Source organism: Chiloscyllium punctatum, chromosome 12, assembly GCF_047496795.1.
Source record: "Chiloscyllium punctatum isolate Juve2018m chromosome 12, sChiPun1.3, whole genome shotgun sequence".
Classification (NCBI taxonomy): Eukaryota; Metazoa; Chordata; class Chondrichthyes; order Orectolobiformes; family Hemiscylliidae; genus Chiloscyllium; species Chiloscyllium punctatum.
Window position 1 is genome coordinate 16,091,825 of NC_092750.1, and position 22,367 is coordinate 16,114,191.

Below are 22,367 nucleotides of genomic sequence, written 5' to 3' on the forward strand. Positions count from 1 at the left end.
GATCTGCAGGGAGAACCTTATTGATATCGGTAAACTGAACACATAATAACCACGGGTTGAAGTACTCCTGTCCTTCCATCGACAACCACAGAGTCAAACCTCAATAAGTGCCGGTCCTTAAATTTAAAATGGCGCTGCTTTGTTTAAAGAAAAACAACTTTCTCTTGAAGAACGAGACTGCCTTGCACTTAACAAAGGAATGTTAAAGTAAAATTGCTGATGGGAAACAGATTTTGTGGCATTAGAAGCTGAACTCATACTGGACATATGAAAGGATTGGACACTCTGGCAGGAGGAAACATATTTCCGCTGATGGGGGAGTGCTGAACCAGAGGACACAACTTAAAAATACGGGGTAGACCATTTAGGACAGAGATGAGGAGAAACTACTTCACCCAGAGAGTGGTGGCTGTGTGGAATGCTCTGCCCCAGAAGGCAGTGGAGACCCAGTCTCTGGATTCATTTAAGAAAGAATTGGATAGAGCTCTTAAAGATAGTGGAGTCAAGGGTTATGGAGATAAGGCTGGAACAGGATACTGATTGGGAATGATCAGCCATGATCATATTGAATGGCGGTGCAGGCTCGAAGGGCTGAATGGCCTCCTCCTGCATCTATTGTCTATTGTCTATTGTCTATTGTCTATTGACTCACGAGAATCCCTGTAGTCGCTGGGAGCAGGTGGGACTGCATTGAGAGATATCATATTCACCGATGCCTCCAAACGGTTCAGTAAGTCTGCATGATCTGGAAGACAAGATAGCATTTTTGTCAGCTGGCTTAAAACTCCATACTAAAAGCTTATTTGAATCAAACACAACGCATTATAATTAAATAATATACCTAGCAAAGATATGTGTATATTAAGTGTTGGTTCACTTTCAACAAATGGATATCTCACATTATTCTACACTGGATATTCTTGAATGCCAGTAATCAAATTACCTTTCTGCCATGATTGAGAGGGTGCAGTCTTTCCTGGCTGAAGCCAGCATTTGTGGCCTATCCCTAATTGCCTTTGAGGAGATCATGGCAAGTCACATTTTTGATCCACTGAAGTCCATGTGGGTCGGGCCTTCCAGGATTTTGACCCAGTGACAGTGAATGAATGGTGGTGAAGATTCAAGTCAGGATGTTGAGTGGGATCAAAGGGAAACTTGTAGGCAGTGATGTTTCTATGCATCTGCTCCCCTTGTCTTTCTAGATGGTAGAGATCATGGGATTGGAAGGTCCTGCTGAAGGAGCTTCAGAGAGTTGTTGCAGTGCAATGTAGCTTGTACACACCACTGCCACTGGTGAATGTTTAAATTTGTGGACTGGGCGTCAAACAAATAGAATTACTACAGTGCAGAAAGGGGCTAATCAGCCCATTGAGTCTACAATGACCCTCTGGGGGACATCACCCCAGACCCATTCCCAACATAACCCTGCATAGCTAACCCACCCATCCCTGGACACTATGGAATGCTTTTTTAAAAATGCAAGCACAGCCAATCCTCCTAACTTGAACATATTTCAGCACTGAGAGGAAACCCACACAGACATGGGGAGAACATGCAAACTTCACACAGACAGTCATCTAAGGCTGGAACCCTAGTGCTGTGAGGCAGCAATACTAACCCTGGGCTGCTTTGTTCCAATAGCACTGAGTTTCTCCACTGTTGTTAGAACGGCATCCATCCAGGCAAGTGGAATCTTTTCCATCCATGGAACCCCTACAGTGTGGAAACAGGCCACTCAGACCAACATTTCCACACCAACTCTCCCCACAGTATCCCACCCAGACCCATCATCTGTGTAACCCTGCATTTCTCCATGGCTAACCCACTTAACCTACACATCCCTGGATACTGTGGGTAATTCAGCATGGTCAATCCACCTCACCTACACATCCCTGGATACTGTGGGTAATTCAGCATGGTCAATCCACCTAACCTGCACATCTTTGACTGTGGGAGGAAACCAGAGCACCGTGCGGAAACCCATATAGACACAGGGAGAACATGCAAACTTCACACAGACACATACCTATGGGTAGAATCAAACCCTGGTCCCTAGTGCCATGAGGCAGCAGTGTTAACTACTGAGCCACTGTGCCACCCTGGCCCATTCTGTGTAGTTGATGCTGTTGGGTATAAGGAGATTGTAGTGATAAAATGCATCCCAGTGAATTCAGCATCCATAATCAGTCAGGTGGATTGTCGGTGTGGGCCAAAACATGGTTTCTGAATCGAGTACCAGAATTGGATTTAACAGTGCAAAACACCCCATGTGCCCAAATAAGCAGATACAAGATTTTAGCTGACGGGAGAAAATTGAGAATCCAAAGGATCATGGGGAGAGAACAAAAAGAACTTTCATTTGCAGATCGCCTTTCACATCGAAGAAGGATGGTATGTTTGCCTTCAGCAGGGTATCTTTAACTGATGTGGCAATGCTTATGTTATCCCATGTAACAGAAGAAGCTGGGAAATATACAACTATTACCTTCACAGGTGCATCCACATCAGGGCTAACGTTAAGCTGCTCGGTTAGAAAGAGTAACATGCTTCCAATGGTATGTCATGATTCAAGTGGTCTGAGCTAAGATAGATCTTTATACCCACAGGTCTGATCATATCACAATCATGTCTCCTAAAGATATACTGATAGTAAGAATTTGCACAATATCCCCATTTTATTTAACCAAAGATAGTGAATTATCTCAAAAAACAACATGGTTGTACATCACATGTTGTCAATTCAATATTTATACAAAGAGGTTAAAAAAATTTAGAAGATTAACAATTTAAACTCCAAAGTAAAGTTTGCTTTGGGAGGTCTAACAGCTCATCCTGATTTGGTGAGCCACACATGTCTGGAAATATTTGCATAGTTCTCTGTTGCACTTGACTATCTTGTCACTTAACATCAACACACAATTATCACCAGAGTTTTCATTCCTAATTGCTCTGTGCATGACTAGTATGTTATGTATCGGCCTGAGCTGGTTTTGCTTCCTATTCATTACAGCACCATGATCAGTAAAGACTTTGCATAGATCTAGATTGATTGCATATCTTAGAAAACTTTGCTTATATTCGAGCCTTTGCATGCAATTTAGGGGAGGTTCTGGCGTTGTGCCAATACTATGAGCCAATAACCAAAAACTCCAGGCTAATGTTATGGCGATAAAACAAAGAACTGCAGATGCTGAAGATTTGAAACAAAAACAGAAATTGCTGGAAAACACAGCACGTCTGGCAACATCTGAAGAGAAAGTAGAGTTAATGTTTCAAGTCCAGTGAGCCTTCTTCAGAATGGCTTCAGACTGTTGTGGAAATGGGTTTAAATCACAATGGCAGTTAGTGAAATTGGAATTGTACATTGTGAGACTGTTTCTTACAAGTTATATTATGGAGTGCCACTTTGACTTGATTTGAACTATTACTGTCACATGTACCTGGGTACAGTGAAAAGCTGTGTTTTGCGTACAGTACAGGCAGAACATACCATGCAAAGTGCATTAGGGTAATAGAACAGACCAGGGAATACAATGTTACAGCTGCAGAGAAAGTGCACAAAGAGCGAGATCAACATTAAATTTAAAAAAATAAATCTGAAAGAACTATTAATACTGTAAATCAGAAACAAAGGCCCAAGTTGCTGGAAAAGCTCAGCTCCTCACAACTGACGGTAGCTTGGAAAATGTTGGTTTATACATGAGAAAGGGTCACCGGATCCAAAATGTTAACTCTGACTTCTTTTTACAGATGCTGCCAGACCTGCTGAGCTTTTCCAGCAACTTCTGTTTCTGCTTCTGATTTAAATTTAAAATCTGAGGTCCATTCAGAAGTCTGCTAACAGCGGGGGAAGAACCTGTTCTTGAATCTGTTGCTGCGTGTGTTGAAGTTTTTGTATCTTCTGCCCGTCAGAAGAGTTTGGACGAGATTATAAATCAGGGTGGGAGGGAGCTTTGATTACTTTGGGTGCCTTCCCAGGGCAGTGAGAAGTGTAGATGGAGTCAATAGATGGGAGATTGGCTTGCGTAATGGACTGGGCTGTGTTCACAACTTTCTGTAGTTTCTTATGGTCCTGGCCAAAGCAATTGCTGTACCAAGCTGTGATGCATCCAGACAGAATGCTTTCTATAGTGCGTACATAAAAATTGGTAAGAGTCTTTACGGACATGCCGAATTTCCTTAGCTTCTGAGCAGGTAGAAGTGTTGTCGTGCTTTCTTGACCGAGTGTCAACATGGGGTGGACCAGAACAGATTGTTGGCGAGCTGAGGTCGATGCCTTTCAGGATAATGGCAATGTGTGGGCGGCACGGTGGCTCAGTGGTTAGCACTGCTGCCTCACGGTACCAGGTTCGATTCTAGCCTCGGGCGACTGTCTGTGTGGAGTTTGCACATTCTCCCCGTGTCTGCGTGGGTTTCCTCCGGGTGCTCTGGTTTCCTCCCACAATCCAAAGATGTGCAAGTCAAATGAATTGGCCATGTTAAATTGCCCATAGTGTTAGGTGCATTAGTCAGAGGGATATAGCTCTTGGTGGGTTACTCTTTGCAGGGTCGGTGTGGACTGGTTGGGCCAAAGAGCCTGTTTCCACACTGTAGGGAATCTAATTTAATATGTTGGCATTAGCTCCTAAGCCTTGCCCTTTCAGGAGTTATAATACTAACAGTTGTAAAAGCTTCTGATTGCCATAAATTGTTGACATGGCGCATGAGTTAACAATATGGAGAGCTTGACCACCTTGTGAAAATTGCCTTTTATTTGATTGGCTCTAAGCCTCACTGATGCGTTTGCATTTACACACCTTCTGAGCATTTTTCTTACTGCCAGATGGTGGCGTTGTGTTGTCTTGTTGGCAACATCTGTTTCATTCTGGCATCTGGCTCAACCTTTCAGAAACTGATTTCCTGCACTTCTGTACCCGATGTCCCTTGGTGCCACAGGTTTACAGATGTTGGGAAAATCTAGACAACATTTGGGTAGGTACATCTAACTCTATCTGTCGTGGAGTTTGCTGGGTTGGAGAGCTTTGCTGTTCATCGCAACAGTGTTTGCTGCACTCAAAGCACATGATTGCTTTTGATCTGCCATTATGGCTTCATACTTGTGCCCATGCTCAAGCAATGAGTCAATGCTACAGCTCCTTTCCTTTCCCAGGAGATCCTTCCTGAAGGCTTTATTGAAGGTTCAGGTGATGACTAACTCAACGTCAATTGCACTTTGACAAAATCACACTCGTGTCTTTTGCTGCAGCACCTTCTGACAAACTGGTCAATAGACTATTGGAGTTGCTGTCTGTATGACTTAGGTTGGACTCTGTTAGACCTGAAATTAATTCTTAACAAGCTACTGAGTACATTCTGGATCTTTCACATGGAGATCAGAAATGCTAATTCTGCAAATTTGATGCTAATTAATTGCAAGCAGGATTTTCACAGTTGATCTTGGGATCAACTATTGCTCGATCTATGGAATGAACTCTGCTCGTTGTTTAAGCAGAAGTGTGGTAAAGGAATCATTGAATGCTCAGTCCATGATTAACTGTATGCTTTCCATTTCTGTGTTTTTTTTAAGTAGAATGCAGTGCTTGATCATTTCTTTTACATTTTTTTCTTTTCCTCTTTCTTCTTGTTTTCTTTTATACTTCTTGTTGTTACTGTTTTATTCACCTAGGTCCCTTCCAGAGTGCTGTTTTAAAGAGTAGTCTTGTGTTCAAAATTGCAGATTTCAGCCAATAGATAATGTCTGCACCAAATAAGGAGGGATGACATCATACTGGCTTCCCTCCCCTTTCATGCCAGTTTGAAGAAAAATAGTGAAATGAAGCAAACTCTTGCCATAGGTAAGCCTTCTTAGAGCTAAATATATTTTTGAGTATCTTTTAGCTGTGCTTTCTTTCAGGAGGGATTGTAACTATGCTTTCAGGGCCAGACTGCTGCTACTTTTTAACTTTTCTTAAAATTTCATGCAAAGGGTGGTGTGTGTATGGAATGAGCTGCCAGAGGCTGGTTTAATTGCAACATTTAAAAGGCATCTGGATGGGTGTATGATTAGGAAGGGGTTTGAGGGATATGGGCCAAGTGCTGGATAATGGGACTAGGTTAGATTGGATATCTGGTCGGCATGGATGTGTTGGACTGAAGGGTCTGTTTCCGTGCTGTCCTTCTCTATGACTCGATGACTCTATCAGAACGTCGGGCTGGAAGTTCATTTCATTTTGAAGGGGAGAGGAAAGGAAGTAATCATTGCCCCAGCTCAAGTCTGTAACTATCAGCCTTTTGTTTCTACATTGGGGATTCATATAGATCTCGAGTATTTAGAAGGAATGTAGATTATAATCGAAAAGCCTTGGGCCTGCTCTGCCATTCAACAGAATCACGGTTTATCCAACATTCCTGACGACCACTTTCCTGCCCTTCTATGCAACGCTATAAAGTGAGGTCAGCTTTTTTCCACTGCGGATTTTGTTTCATTCTGTCAGCTCACCTCCCTCCACCCTCGCCTTCACCACTCCCTCTTTCCCAAACTGTTTGTTCTTTCTTTCCCTCCATGTGTTGTCTTGGACGATGAGACTTGCCGGTAACCCTGGTAACCCCACTGGAGTAGTCCTTTCAAGGTCAGGAAAGGAATAAAGAAGAAGGCAAAGTTACCTCTATTTTTCTTCCTGTATATCAACAGGATGGCCACAAAAATCATTGCCACCAACAAAATCACAATAATGCCAATGATAATTCCCAAAATGGTTCCAAGACTTTCTTCGACGTAGATGACGTACCCAATGTCCTTCTCCACATTATTCACCCAGAGCTAAGGGGACAAATGAGAGAAGAACAATGACATTTTTTTTTAAAAGGTCCTAACAGAAAATGTTATTAAGGACTAGATTTCTCACCCATTAGTTTGGGGCTGACAGTGGTGTAGTGATAATATCACTGGACCAGTAATCCAGAACCCCAGGCAAATGTTCTTGGGACAAGGTTTCAAATCCTAACCAAGGTAAAATTTGAATCCATTCAATGAAAAAGCATATCTTCTTTAGTGAATTATCTTAAACCTATGACCTCTAGTTCTCAATGCTAGAGTGTGACACTAGGGGCATGGACAGAAATCACGGGTTCTGATGTGAACTCATGGCACAAGCCCCAGATCTGAGCACAGTGGGGACCCTATAGCCACAGGCCCTGGTTGTTGGGCCTAATGTACACCCCCTCTCCAGTGTCTCAGGTCCTGGTGGCACCCAACAGTGGGCATAGAGAAATGACAAACGAGATGTGTCACATTATGGTGGAGCAAGATGATACAACACATTGAGACACGAGAGATAAATCCCTCTGTGGCCTTCTAGGAATCAAAACTACAAAGGTGTCTATGAAGAAAATGCTGCAAATCTCACAACAAAACAGCAGAAAATATAGCGAGAACATGTAGAGAGATAAATAGATCAATATGCCAACCTTGACTGGAAGCCCTTCACTTGGGATCCTTTCAGTTTCAACAGTGCAGGTGATCTCTTGCACTAGAATCTTTGGTTCACAAGTCATGTCTCCGACCAAAAGGGTCACATTCAGACAGTTCTTCAGATCGAACAACTTTGCATGCTGTCTCCATGGAAACAAAATGAAAATCATGTCAAAAAGAAGTTGATAAATAAACAGATTGCCTTCCAATCTTCTCCCATACTTCCAGCAAAATGACTTTTCATGTAAAAACATACTGTTTTTTTTTCCCTCACCTTCAGCCCCATGTTTGAAATCATCAACTAGTGGCCTGTGATTTACCTAATGCCCAACATGTCTCCTCGAGCAACTGTCCACTTAAGCACCCTTTACAGAATGGTTTCTTTAGAAAATGAAGGGGGATCCGATGGATGTGTTTAATATGGAGTGGCACAATGGAAGGCCAATCAGCCCATCAAGTCCAGACTGGCTCTCTGTGGAATAATCCAATCAGTCCCAATGCCCCCACTCCATTGTTTCGTTGTCTTTCCCTCACGCGTTTCTCCAAGTTCCCTTAGAAATGAACTTTTGGAAAGGTGATTAAAGGATTGGATGGAGTAGACGGAGAGAGAAACATTTACCTCTGGATATGGCATCTAGATAAAAGGGAGGGGCACATATAGTTTACGATCGAGCTGGGTCACTCAGGATGAAGCTGTTGTTAAATGGCTGGATTTATTTGAGTCACAACACGAATGGGAATAGGGCCTGCACCCATCATGTCAGCAGTCTGTGTTAAAACAAAGTAGTTGACTCCACTGTGGAACACCTCATTCCAGTCAGCAGCATCCCGTAGCATCATTCAACAAACATTGCAAGCTTATTGAGCCTAACTCAATCACTTGAAGATACTTTAAAAATAAACTGGGCATCCTTTTTCTCAGTGCAAGCTTTTCTCCTTCGCTAGCATAGAAAAACGTTTCACCCACGGTGCAAGTTTCAACTCCCTTGATATTCTCAGGATGCCAGCACCGGTCAACACCCACTGATGCAACATTCCATGCACGGGTTCTAATGGTTGAGGGTCTCATCTGTACAGCTAAACCAATGTCAATGCTGAGACATCTATCAGGCATTGTATAAGCAGCAACCTGAATAACCCCACATTTGGTTTATACATCAGTCCCTTTCAATACATATTTCTTCTTGTTTATTTCTTGTTCACAAATTGGTGTGTAAATTTCAAAATAACGATTCCAAGAAAGCATCCCAATAATACAGAATTTTCTATCTACATGCAAATACCTTTCCCATTTTATAATGGGAGATGAAAAGCCAGAAAAAAAAAATCAACTCACTTTGAACTCAATTTCATCTTGGTCCTTGGTTAGCTTGTATATATAATCCTCATCATCAAATGGAAAGACCTCATAGTCTTCCTTGTACTCGACCTCAAATGTCTTCAGGTTCTGCACACCATCCATTATCACAGTGAGCTTTCCTTCCACTTCCTCATCCTCAATTGAAGGGGTCTCACACGTCATAGTCTCAGAAGACACTGGTGGCGGGTTACATAACTGCAGTCAGGAAGAAGGGTATTTAGGATTGCGGAAATTCTAATACATCCCACTGATTCACAGAGGAGGCTATAAGAGACCAAGAAAATGCTGGCTGGGAAAAGACAAGATCCCCAATTCGGGGCCACAGAAGGAATGACAGAAAGATTTCTTTTCTCTTTTTCAAAGCTTTATGGAAGAGAGACAGAGTAAGACAGACAGAGAAACAAAGAAATAATAAAGTGGAATGGAAATAAATAATATCAGTCCATGTACACCACATCCGTCTTATTAGCCTCATTGAGGAAGTTAGTTAAACATAATTAGCTTGTGACAAATCCATGATCAATTTCCTTAATAAATCAATAATTGTCAAAATGACTGCTAATTCTGTCTCAAGGTATTGCTTTTAAAGGCTTCCCCACTGCTAATTGTGGGGTCAGTTGGCTGGATAGCTGGTTTGCAATGCAGAGTGATGGGGTTCAATTCCCACACCAGCTGACGTTACCATGGAAGACGCTCCTTTTCAGTTTCTCCCCTCATCTGAGGCATGGTGACCCTCAGGTTAAACCACTACCAGTTCTCTCTCTCTCTCTCTCTCTCTGTCACGAGTCTGGGAAGATTATAGTGACTTTACCTTTCCTCACCACCAAGGTTAAAACAACTGGCCTATCCTTGCTGAGCTCATCCTTGCATCCTTTGTTGAACAGGATATAATATTCACAATTCACCATTCTACCACCATCTCCCCTCAATATCCTTTGATGGACCTCATCCCAATCCTGTTGACTTTGCATTTTTAAATATGCCTGCCTCTCTAATGGGGTTGCAATGTACTACAGCAACATGCACATCATAGTCTGGAGCTATGGAAGGCGACAGGCGAGACAGCAATTTTCTTTCCCTCATGCCACTGACTAGAAATGACTTCTTGCTCTTACAGGAGTTGGGAGGAATTGCAGTTTTGTTATGCAACCTGATTGGCCATATTATGACCACACATTCCTTGGCTACCAAGGCTTGGATTGAGACTTCACGGCACGGTGGCACAGTGGTTAGCACTGCTGCCTCACAGCGCCAGAGACCTGGGTTCAATTCCCGCCTCAGGCGACTCTCTGTGTGGAGTTTGCACATTCTCCCCGTGTCTGCGTGGGTTTCCTCCGGGTGCTCCGGTTTCCTCCCACAGTCCAAAGATGTGCAGGTCAGGTGAATTGGCCATGCTAAATTGCCCATAGTGTTAGGTAAGGCGTAGATGTAGGGGTATGGGTGGGTTGCGCTTCGGCGGGGCGGTGTGGACTTGTTGGGCCGAAGGGCCTGTTTCCACACTGTAAGTAATCTAATCTCAAAGCTCTTGGTTCAGAGACAGGAACACTATCCACTTCACCACAAGCCATCCAACCAATCAAATAACTCCTCTTTGCTACCTTTTTTTCAAATGAATTTTCAGCCGATCCAGTTTTGTGGGGAAGAACAATGAAATCAAGATGAAACATTTTTAATTCAAAAACATACCTTTGCAAATGTGTCATTTTTGTCGTCGGTAAAGACTAGTTTCGGTTGATAGACAGAGTTCAGATTGGTACCACTGATGGTGATGTTGAGGCCACTGCAGGAACAATGGAATAATAGATACGTGAAAGAGAGAGAGGGTCAGTCTTGCAGACAGACAGACACACATACACTCTGCACAGTCAACATTGGCAGGAGACTGAGTAACTTCTTTACTTCTCTGGGAAGGAATCAATTATCAGTCCAGACCACAAAGAGAAGATCATCACTGGGCTCGGTGGGAAATTCTTCCATCCTGACAAACACTTCAATAAAGGCCCAGACATAAACAATTCCTGCCTGTGTGTGAGTGCACTGTGGGTGTGCATGCACTGTTATTTGAAAAAATAACTCCAGTTTTCTGCACATCACCTCCTGGCAGAAGCCGAGGAAATGCGTGAGAAAGCGGATGTGATTTACACTGCAGCCATTTTTCCAATGGGATTGCTGTGGATGACTATTGCTGTAGGAACAGGAGGAGAGCAGGTAATCATTGAGTCATAGAGATGTACAGCACGGAAACAGACCCTTTGGTCCAACTCGTTCATGATGACCGGATATTGCAACCTAATCTAGTCCCATTTGCCAGCACCCAGCCCATATCCCTCCAAACTCTTCCTATTCACATCCCCATTCAGATGCCTTTTAAATGCTGCACCACTTCATCTGGCAGCCCATTCCACACATGTACCACCCTCTGCGTGAAAAAGTTGCCCCTTAGGTCTCTTTTATATCTTTCCTCTCTCAACCTAAACCTATGCCCTCTAGTTCTTGACTCCCCCACTCCAGGGAAAAGACCTTGTCTATTTACCCTATCCATGCCCCTCATGATTTTATAAGGTAATCCCTCAGCCTCCGACGCTCCAGGGAAAATAGCCCCAGCCTGTTCAGCCTCTCCCTATAGCTCAAATTCTCCAACCCTGGCAACATCCTTGTAAATCTTTTCTGAACCCTTTCAAGTTTCACAACATCCTTCTGAAGGAAACCAGAATTGCATGCAATATTCCAACAGTGGTCTAACCAATGTCCTGTACAGCCTCAACATGACCTCCCAACTCCTGTACTCAATACTCTGACCAATAAAGGAAAGCATATCAAACGCCTTCTTCGCTATCCTATTTTCCTGCTGCTCCATTTTCAAGGAACAATGAACCTGCACTCCAAGGTCTCTATTCAGCAACACTCCCTAGGATCTTACATTAAGTGTGTAAGTCCTGCTAAGATTTGCTTTCCCAAAATGCAACACCTTGCATTTTTTAAAATTAAACCCCATCTGCCACTCCTCAGCCCATTGGCCCATCTGAGCAAGATCCTATTGTAATCTGAGGTAACCCTCTTCGCTGTCCACTACACCTTTAATTTTGGTGTCATTTGCAAACTTACTAACTCTCCATCTTATGTTCACATCCAAATCATTTATATAAATGACAAAAAGTAGTGGACCCAGCACCGATCCTTGTGGCACTCCACTGGTCACAGGCCTCCAGTCTGAAAAATAACCCTCCACCACCACTCTCTGTCTTCTACCTTTGAGTCAGCCCTTGAACCTGTTCTGCCATTCAATAGATTGTGGCTAATCTATGATTTAACTCCATCAAAAACTCCTTTTTTTCTTGTACTTCTTTTACATTTGGCTCACAGATTGTACTAAACTCAGTTTTAAAATTAACAATTTACAAAAACACATGCTAAATTTTAAACTGCATCTCACAGCCCTAGACTCTCCAACCAGTGGAAAATAATTTTGTTCCATCTGCCTTATCAGTCAGACTGTCAGTTTTACCAGATTGTAAGAGCTTTGATATTTCCTTTAGAAGTGCATTTCAAAGGTTTCCAATGCTATTACGCAGCTCGTAAGTTGTGGACATAGTGGATACTGGGTGAGTGGTTTTAGAGGATGTGACAGGGTGGGGGGTGGAGCACGAGAACATCAGAAACAAAAGCAAGAGTTGACCTTTGAACCAACTTCCCTCATCAATAGAATCATGGCTGATCTTGATGAGGCTTGAAGTCTACTTCCTTGCCCATGAAATGAAAAATCTGTCTGACTTGAGTCTTGTGTGTATTGAGTGATCTAGAATGACATAGTAGTTCAATTGTTACCACGACTGCCTCATAGCACCAGGGAGCCAAGTTCAATTCCACCCTTGGACGACTGTCTGTGTGGAGTTTGCACATTCTCCTTCTATCTGTGCGGATTTCCTCAGGCTGCTCCAGTTTTCTTTCACGGTCCAAGGATGTGCAGGTTAGGTGGATTGGCCATGCTAAATTGCCCATAGTGTCCAGGGATGTTCAGGCTAGTGAACTATCCATGGGAAATGCAGGGATAGGGTAAGGAAGTGGGTCTGAGTGTGATGGTCCTCTTCAGAGGGTCCGTGTGGACTCGATGGACCGAATGGCCTACTTGGTGAAAGTGAGGACTGCAGATGCTGGAGATTAGAGTCAAGAGTGTGGTGCTGGAAAAGCACAGTAGGTCAGACAACATCCGAGGAGCAGGAGAATTGACGTTTCAGGTGTACTTCCACACTCTAGAGATTCAGTGAATGTAGGATCCATTCTCTGGCAAAGAGGATCCCAGACCTTAAGGGGCAAGAAGGGTGCATGAAGGGTGGGGGGAGAGCTTTCACAGAGCATGACACTTGGATAATGGGGTTGGGGTTGGAGAGCATGATGAAGGGTTAAGGATGACCAGAGAGATGTGGCCTCTAACCAGTTCCCCTCAGCACCATGCTGCCATCGCCCCAAGGGAGGCAGCAGTTCCAAAGCTTGCACATCCACATCTGTGGGAGGATGGAGTATAGCGGGTAAGGGAGGAAGTACTCTGACCCCTTTTGATCTCAATAAATATTGTTAAAAGCAACTGTACCAAGGCAAGCAAGTAGAGCTAAAACAGAGACCAGCCACAATCTAACTGAATGGTAAAACAGGGGTTGAATCACCTATTCCTAAGTTCCGAGGAGAAAGTGAGGACTGCAGATGCTGGAGATCAGAGCGGAAAATGTGTTGCTGAAAAAGCGCAGCAGGTCAGGCAGCATCCAAGGAACAGGAGAATCGACGTTTCGGGCATCAGCCCTTCTTCAGGAATGAGGAAAGTGTGTCCAGCAGGCTAAGATAAAAGGAGGGACTTGGAGGAGGGGCGTTGGAAATGCGATAGCTGGAAGGAGGTTAAGGTGAGGGTGGTAGGCCGGAGTAGGGTGGGGGCGGAGAGGTCAGGAAGAAGATTGCAGGTTAGGAAGGCGGTGCTGAGTTCGAGGGATTTGACTGAGACAAGGTGGGAGGAGGGGAATTGAGGAAACTGGAGAAATCTGAGTTCATCCCTTGTGGTTGGAGGGTTCCGAGGCGGAAGATGAGGCGCTCTTCCTCCAACCGTCGTGTTGCTATGGTCTGGCAATGGAGGAGTCCAAGGACCTGCATGTCCTTGGTGGGGTGGAAGGGGGAGTTGAAGTGTTGAGCTACGGGGTAGTTGGGTTGGTTGGTCCGGGTGTCCCAGAGGTGTTCTCTGAAACGTTCTGTAAGTAGGCAGCCTGTCTCCCCAATATAGAGGAGGCCACATCGGGTGCAGCAGATGCAGTAAATGATGTGTGTGGAGGTGCAGGTGAATTTGTGGTGGATATGGAAGTATCCCTTGGGGCCTTGGAGGGAAGTAAGGGGGGAGGTGTGGGCACAAGTTTTGCATTTCTTGCGGTTGCAGGGGAAGGTACCGGGAGTGGAGGTTGGGATGGTGGGGGGAGCGGACCTGACGAGGGAGTCACAGAGGGAGTGGTCTTTTCGAAACGCTGATAGGGGAGGGAAGGGAAATATATCCCTGGTGGTGGGGTCTGTTTGGAGGTGGCAGAAATGACGACGGATGATACGCTGGACATGGAGGTTGGTGGGGTAGTAGGTGAGGACCAGTGTGTTTCTGTCCTGGTGGCGGTTGGAGGGGTGGGGCTCAAGGGCGGAGGAGCGGGAAGTGGAAGAGATGCGGTGGAGGGCATCGTCGACCACGTCTGGGGGGATATTGCGGTCCTTGAAGAAGGAGGCCATCTGGGTTGTACGGTTTTGGAACTGGTCCTCCTGGGAGCAGATGCGGCGGAGACGAAGGAATTGGGAATATGGGATGGCGTTTTTACAGGGGGCAGGGTGGGAGGAGGTGTAGTCTAGGTAGTTGTGGGAGTCGGTCGGTTTATAGTAAATGTCCGTGTTGATTCGGTTGCCTGAGATAGAAATGGAGAGGTCTAGGAAGGGGAGGGAGGAGTCTGAGATGGTCCAGGTGAACTTGAGGTTGGGGTGGAAGGTGTTGGTAAAGTGGATGAACTGTTCAACCTCCTCATGGGAGCACGAGGCAGCGCCGATACAGTCATCGATGTAGCGGAGGAAAAGGTGGGGGGGTGGTGTCAGTGTAGCTGTGGAAGATGGACTGTTCCACATATCCTACGAAGAGGCAGGCATAGCTGGGGCCCATGCGGGTGCCCATGGCTACTCCTTTGGTTTGGAGGAAATGGGAGGATTGGAAAGAGAAGTTGTTCAGGGTGAGGACCAGTTCAGTCAGTCAAAGGAGGGTGTCAGTGGAAGGGTACTGGTTGGTACGGCGGGAAAGGAAGAAGCGGAGGGCTTTGAGTCCTTCGTGATGGGGGGGGGGGTGGAAGTGTATAGGGACTGGATGTCCATGGTGAAGATAAGGCGTTGGGGACCGGGGAAGTGAAAATCATGGAGGAGGTGGAGGGCGTGGGTGGTGTCCCGAACGTAGGTGGGGAGTTCTTGGAAAGGGGGACAGGACCGTGTCAAGGTATGCAGAGATGAGTTCCGTGGGGCAGGAGCAGGCTGAGACAATGGGTCGGCCGGGGCAGTCAGGTTTGTGGATTTTGGGCAGGAGGTAGAAACGGGCGGCACGGGGTTGTGGGACTATGAGGTTGGAGGCAGTGGATGGGAGATCCCCTGAGGTGATGAGGTTATGGATGGTCTGGGAGATGATGGTTTGGTGGTGGGAGGTGGGGTCATGGTCAAGGGGGCAGTAGGAGGAGGTGTCCGCGAGCTGGCGTTTAGCCTTAGTGGTTTAAAGGTCGGTGCGCCAAACTACTACCGCGCCTCCCTTGTCTGCTGGTTTGATAGTGAGGTTGGAGTTGGAACGGAGGGAGTGGAGGGCTGCACATTCCGAGGATGAGAGGTTGGAGTGGGTGAGAGGGGTGGAGAAGTTGAGGCGGTTAATGTCACGGTGGCAGTTGGCTATGAAGAGATCGAGGGCGGGTAAGAGGCCAGCACGGGGTGTCCAGGTGGATGGGGTGTGTTGGAGGCGGGAGAAGGCGTCGTCAGAGGGTGGTTGAAGAAGTAGGCATGGAGGCAAAGGCGGCATAAGAATTGTTCAATGTCACGCCGCGTGTTGAACTCGTTAATCCGAGAGTGTAGGGGAATGAAGGTGAGGGCTCTGCTGAGGACTGATCTTTCATCCTCAGAGAGGGGTAGTTCTGGAGGGATGGGGAAAACACAGTAGGGCTGGGAGCTAGGACCTGGTGTGGGGCTGGAGCTGGGAGTGGGGACTGGGTTGGGCGTGGGGGCGGGGATGGAGATCGGCGTGGGGGTGGAGTTGGGCGTGGTATCGGAGATTGGCATGGGGGCGGGGTTAGGCGTGGTGACGGAGATCGGCCTAATGTTGCATACACAAACCACAAGACGCAGACATGATGGCGGATTACACAGAGAGAGACAGAGAGAGTAAAAGGGAATGAAACAAAAACAGCAACTTCACTGCTTGACTTAGTCACTCAGCTGGCTAAATGGCTATGGCTGAGACAATAGGTGCAGGAGTAGGCCATTCTGCCCTTCGAACTTGCACCACCATTAAATATGATCATGGCTGATCATCCTTAATCAGTATCCTGTTCCTGCCTTATCTCCATAACCCTTGATTCCACAATCCTTGAGAGCTCTATCCAACTCTTTCTTAAATGAAACTAGAGACTGGGCCTCCACTGCCCTCTGGGGCAGAGTATTCCACACAGCCACCACTCTCTGGGAGCAGATATTTCTCCTCATCTCTGTCCTAAATGGTCTACCCCGTATTTTTAAGCTGTGTCCTCTGGTTCGGCACTCACCCATCAGCAGAAACATGTTTTCCTGCCTCCAGAGTGTCCAATCCTTTAATAATCTTATATGTCTCAATCATATCCCCTCTCAGTCTTCTAAACTGAAGGGTATACAAGCCCAGTTCTCCAGTCTTTCAGCATAAGGTAGTCCCACCATTCCAGGAATTGACCTCGTGAACCTACGCTGCACTCCCTCAATAGCCAGAATGTCTTTCCTCAAATTTGGAGACCAGAACTGCACACAATACTCCAGGTGTGGTCTCAGCAGGGCCCTGTACAGCTGCAGAAAAACCTTTTTGCTTCTATACTCAATCCCTCTTGTTATGAAGGTCAGCATGCTATCAGCCTTCTTCACTACCTGCTGTACCTGCATGCTTACCTTCATTGACTGGTGTACAAGAACACCCAGATCTCTTTGTACTGCCCCTTTACCTAAATTGATTCCATTTAGGTAGTAATCTGCCTTCCTGTTCTTGCCACCAAAGTGGATAACCATACATTTATCCACATTAAACTGCATCTGCCGTGCATTTGTCCACTTACCTAACCTGTCCAGGTCACCCTGTAATCTCCTAACATCCTCCTCACATTTCACCCTGCCACCCAGCTAAGTATCATCAGCAAATTTGCTAATGTTATTACTAATACCATCTTCTATATCATTAATATATATTGTAAAAAGCTGCAGTCCCAGCACTGATCCCTGCGGTACCCCACTGGTCACTGCCTGCCATTCCGAAATGGAGCCGTTTCTCACTACTCTTTGTTTCCTGTCAGCCAACCAACTTTCAATCCAAGTTAGTACTTTGCCCCCAATACCATGTGCCCTAATTTTGCTCACTAACCTCCTATCTGGGACTTTATCAAAAGCTTTCTGAAAGTCCAGGTACACTACATCTACTCGTCCATCTTCAGAGTTAGTCAAGCATGATTTCCCCTTCATAAATCCATGCTGACTCTGACCTATCCTGTTACTACTATCCAGATGTGTCGTAATTTCATCCTTTATAATAGACTCCAGCATCTTTCCACCACTGAGGTCAGACTAACTGGTCTATAATTTCCTGCTTTCTCTCTCCCACCTTTCTTAAAAAGTGGTACAACATTAGCCACCCTCCAATCCGCAGGAACTGATCCCGAATCTATCAAACTCTGGAAAATAATCCCCAACGCCTCCACGATTTCTTGACCTCCTTCACCACCTCCTTCAGTACCCTGGGATATAGACCATCAGGCCCCGGGGACTTATCAACCTTCAGACCTAACAGTCTCTCCAACACCAATTCCTGGCAACTATAAATTTCCTTAAGTACAGATCCTTCAGCCACTGTTGCCTCAGGGAGATTGCTTGTGTCTTCCCCAGTGAACACAGATCTGAAGTACCAATTCAATTCTTCTGCCATTTCTTTGTTCCCCATACTATGTTCCCCATATTTTTTTGCTTTTCACACACCTAAAAAAGCTTTTACTATCCTCCTTTATATTTTTGGCCAGTTTACCTTCGTATCTCATTTTTTTCTCTGCGTATTTCATTCTTAGTAATCCTCTGTTGTTCTTTAAAAGCTTCCCAGTCCTCCGTTTTCCCACTTATCTTTGCTATGTTATAGTTTTTCTCTTTTAACTTTATATGTTTCTTAACTTCCCTCGTCAGCCACGGCCACCCATGCCTCCTCCTAGGATCTTGCTTCCTTTTTGGAATGAACTGATCCTGCAAATTCTGCATTATACACAGAAATATCTGCCATTGTTCCTCCACTGTCATCCCTGCTAAGGTATTTCACCATTGAACTTTGGCCAGCTCCTCCCTCATAGCTCCATAGTTCCCTTTATTCAACAGAAATATTGTCACTTCCGATTGTACCCTCTCCCTCTCAAATTACAGATTGAAGCTTATTGTATTATCGTCACTACTTCCCAATGGCTCCTTCACTTCGAGGTCCCTGATCAATCCTGGTTCGTTGCACAATACCAGATCCAGAATTGCCTTCTCCCTGGTAGGCTCCAGCACCAGCTGCTCTAAGAATCCATCTCAGAGGCACTCCACAAAGTCTCTTTCTTGAGGTCCAATACCATCCTGATTCTCCCAGTCTACCTGCATGTTGAAATCCCCCATAACAACTGTAGTAACATCTTTGCGATAGGCCAATTTCAGCTCCTAATTTAACTTACATCCGACATGCAGATTACTGTTTGGGAGCCTGTTGATAACTCCCAAGAGGGTCTTTTTACCCTAAGAATTTCTCAGCTCTATCCATACTGACTCTACATCCCCTCATTCTAGGTCCCCCTGTGCAAGGGACTGAATATCATCCCTTACCAACATGGCCACCCCACCCCCTCTGCCTGTCAGTCTGTCCTTACGTGTAGCCTTCAATATTCATTTCCCAGGCTTACCTCTGGGTGCTGCAGCTTGGGGAGATGCTGTTAATAACAGGGTTCTTTCGGTACTGGAACTTGAAGTTTCCCTTAGCTGTTACCTTTGCAGAGTCTATCACCACGACAGGAGGCTCTTCCTTCAACAAATCCATTTTTGGAGTTATGCATTCGATACAAGTGCTATTCTTGCTGGCAAATAAAGGTGTAAAAAGAAAATTAGGATGAGAAACATTGGACATTTTCCAAGATGAACTGGTGTCAGTAAAAGGCACTGAAGTGCTCAATGGTCACAATAAATGGAGGATCACACGCAATGGGCTACTTCTGTTCCAGTGTTGTCCTGCTTAAGAACGTTAAACAACAGAATAAAAGTCAATCAAAAATCTTTTATTTCCTGGACGTGGCAGAGTAGGAAATATTACAGCTATCATTGCTACTCTGTTGTGAACTGAAGAGTACATGGAAAGATGACACTTTATCTTCCGCTATTTGCTGCCTTCTGCCATTCTGGAATATAAAACATTTTCGTAAAGTGGTCATTGACAGTTGGAGTTGGACAGACCTTGGAGAACCTCAGCAGGTTTGGAAGCATCTCTGGAGAGAAAGCAAGACTTGACATTTCAGGTCAGGTGACCCTTCTTCAGAACCCTGAACCCAGAATCCTTCTAAAGAAGGGTTACTGGACCCAAAGCATAAACACTGCTTGCTCTCAACGTCCCTGTTGAATTTCTTCAGGAATTTCTGGTTTTGTTTCAGATTTCCAGCATCCACAGTTCTTTGTTTTATTTATTATTATGGACAGGTTTTTATTGGGCAAGGGCAAAAAAAGACTTATGGAACCAAGCCACGTGGATAGAATTAAAATGTAGATTAGTCACAATTTATCTGAATGGCAGAACAGGTTGAGGGGCTGAGTGGCCTCTTCGTACATCCTTGTCTCAAGTAATCTTTCATGGACACCTTCGACGTGAAGAACAAAGTGGTTTTCCAGTCAAAGTGGAGCTCCTGAACCTCAGAAAACTTGAGTTCCAGATTCCATGAGAGAGGAGGTAATCAGCAACCTACTTACCCATTAATAATAAAACAAATAGGTGCATATTTGAACTGACAAAGATTATGTATGCTGACAGACAAGGTCTGCTTAAGGAGATCACAGAGAAATGTGGAGGGATGCTTCCCAGCAGACCAGCTGGAGTGGTGACTGACAGCTTTATATCGTGGTATTAAGTTTATTTTAGTGTGTGATGTCTTTGGCCCAACATTTATATATGAGATAGCGAAGTGTGAAATGCTTTAGAACATAGAACAAAGAATATTCCAGTGCAGTATAGGCCCTTTGGCCCTCGATGTTGTGCTGACCTGTGGAACCAATCTGAAGCCCTTCTAAGCTACACTATTCCATTTTCATCCACATGTCTATCCAATGACCATTTAACTGCCCTCAAAGTTGGCAAATAAAGATGCAAAGTTAAAACAAGACATACTGGTCTCAGTAAACTTTAACTTCTGTTGCTGATACTTCAAAGGTATGGTTATTTGGTAGTTTTATAGGGCTGTAGCAACAACAATTTTCATTTAAGAAATGATTATGAATGAATGTTTTCTAAGCAGTGCCAGACAAGTTCATTACGAGCTTGACAATTTTTTTTTGTTCAAAGAACTATTTGCAAATGTAAAGTGGAGTGAAATAATTAACACTTTACACCCACCATAAAAATACAACCTTGTATTCTTGACTTCATTTTTTTGGTTTGTTTTTCCCCATATTAATGTGATCCAACAAGAAGAGACTGACAGTTACAGTTGGGAGCCACCCCCCTCTCATGCTCACCTGGGTCTGCTGCTATGTTCCAATTAAGTACAACGCAAGCTCAAGGAAAAACACCTTATTTTACACTTCAGCACTTTCCACCCTGAAGGTTTCAACAGTGACTTCAATAACTTCAGAAACTGACTGCTTGACGTCCATTTTCCATTTATCTTGCATTCTTTCCCTCCTCCCACCTCCCCCAACCTGTTCCACTACAGTCAAAATTATATCTTTTGTACTTGGCTTTAGCAGAACGGACCAATTCTCCCCTTGAATTTGCACCTTCCTACATCTTTTCTCTACCATTAAAAACAGCTTTGTTTTCTGCATCTACCCTCTTGCTCCCCTTCTGTCCCCGTCAAAAGTTTAAAACAAACATTATTTTCAGAGGAAGATATTTTTCACTGGGCTGTAATTTTCCCCAGACCGGCCAAATCGTGGCATGATAGACATGCTCATTAAACTGTAGAGCCAATTGGCAATTCAGAAACATTAACTCTGTTTCCCTCTGAAGAGGTACTGACAGACCTGCTGAGCTTCTCCAGCATTCTCTTGAGTTTATTTCAGATTTCCAGCGTCTGCAGAATTGCGCCTTTATTTGAAACCAGGTGATGTGCTTCAAAGTTAGGGCTTTGAATAGCTGCAGTTTGCTCCACCCTCCAGCTCTTACCTCTTTATGAGACAGTCTTTCCCACCAATTGTCACTTTCTGTCCATTGCCAACTGTCAGATGTTTCCCCAGGAACGTGACCAAGGTCCCACCGTCTTGAGGGCCATATGTTGGAGTCACCCGAGTTATAATAGGTTCCTACAAAAAAAAATTATATGGGTTCACAGCCACCTCATTGTTCCTACGATTTGCAGAAATTATAGACCACTGCGGTATCCAAATACATTGGAGCCATTGGTACAATAAGTGTATGTGTTAAGACATTATAGCAGAGGGACAGTTCATTCCTTGATCTTTATAGAGCTAAGTGATTCCAGCAGGGGACAGTTGAAAGAGTGCAACTCGCTTTACAGTTAATGACTACAGGAAATTACAAGCATGGAAAGCTTCTACTTTTCATCAGCATCAAAGACACAAAAAGGAAGACAGGAAATGCTGGGATTCACAGCAGATCAGGCAGCATCCATGGAGAGAGAGCAAGCTAGCGTTTGAAATCTAGATTACCCTTCATCAGAGTTTAAGATAGAGGGAAGGCTAGATTGAGTATGGCTGTGGGACCTGTAGATTAGATTACATTACAGTGTGGAAACAGGCCCTTCGGCCCAACAAGTCCACACCGACCCGCCGAAGCGCAACCCACCCATACCCCTACATGTACCCCTTTTTTACCTAACACTACGGGCAATTTAGCGTGGCCAATTCACCTGACCTGCACATCTTTGGACTATGGGAGGAAACCGGAGCACCCGGAGGAAACCCACACAGACACGGGGAGAATGTACAAACTCCACACAGTCAGTCGCCTGAGTCGGGATATGAACTCGGGTCTCTGGCGCTGTGAGGCAGCAGTGCTAACCACTGTGTCACCATGCCGCCCGCAAGCCAAAATGGTTCCTGACTCTGGTCTTCCACCAAACA

General features: G+C 44.9%; 1 protein-coding gene across 1 annotated transcript in view; it reads right to left on the reverse strand.

The window, feature by feature from the left end:
* Positions 1–22,367, reverse strand: part of LOC140483625 (macrophage-stimulating protein receptor-like) — a 134,204-nt gene that overhangs the window by 20,043 nt on the left and 91,794 nt on the right. Inside the window, exons 8-14 of the mRNA XM_072581916.1 lie at positions 21,451–21,587; positions 18,989–19,159; positions 10,497–10,590; positions 8,787–9,005; positions 7,447–7,590; positions 6,643–6,799; positions 653–745 (exon numbers count right to left, since the gene is read on the reverse strand). Of these exons, the coding sequence (XP_072438017.1) occupies positions 653–745; positions 6,643–6,799; positions 7,447–7,590; positions 8,787–9,005; positions 10,497–10,590; positions 18,989–19,159; positions 21,451–21,587 (1,015 nt within the window). The remainder of the gene's footprint in view (positions 1–652; positions 746–6,642; positions 6,800–7,446; positions 7,591–8,786; positions 9,006–10,496; positions 10,591–18,988; positions 19,160–21,450; positions 21,588–22,367) is intronic.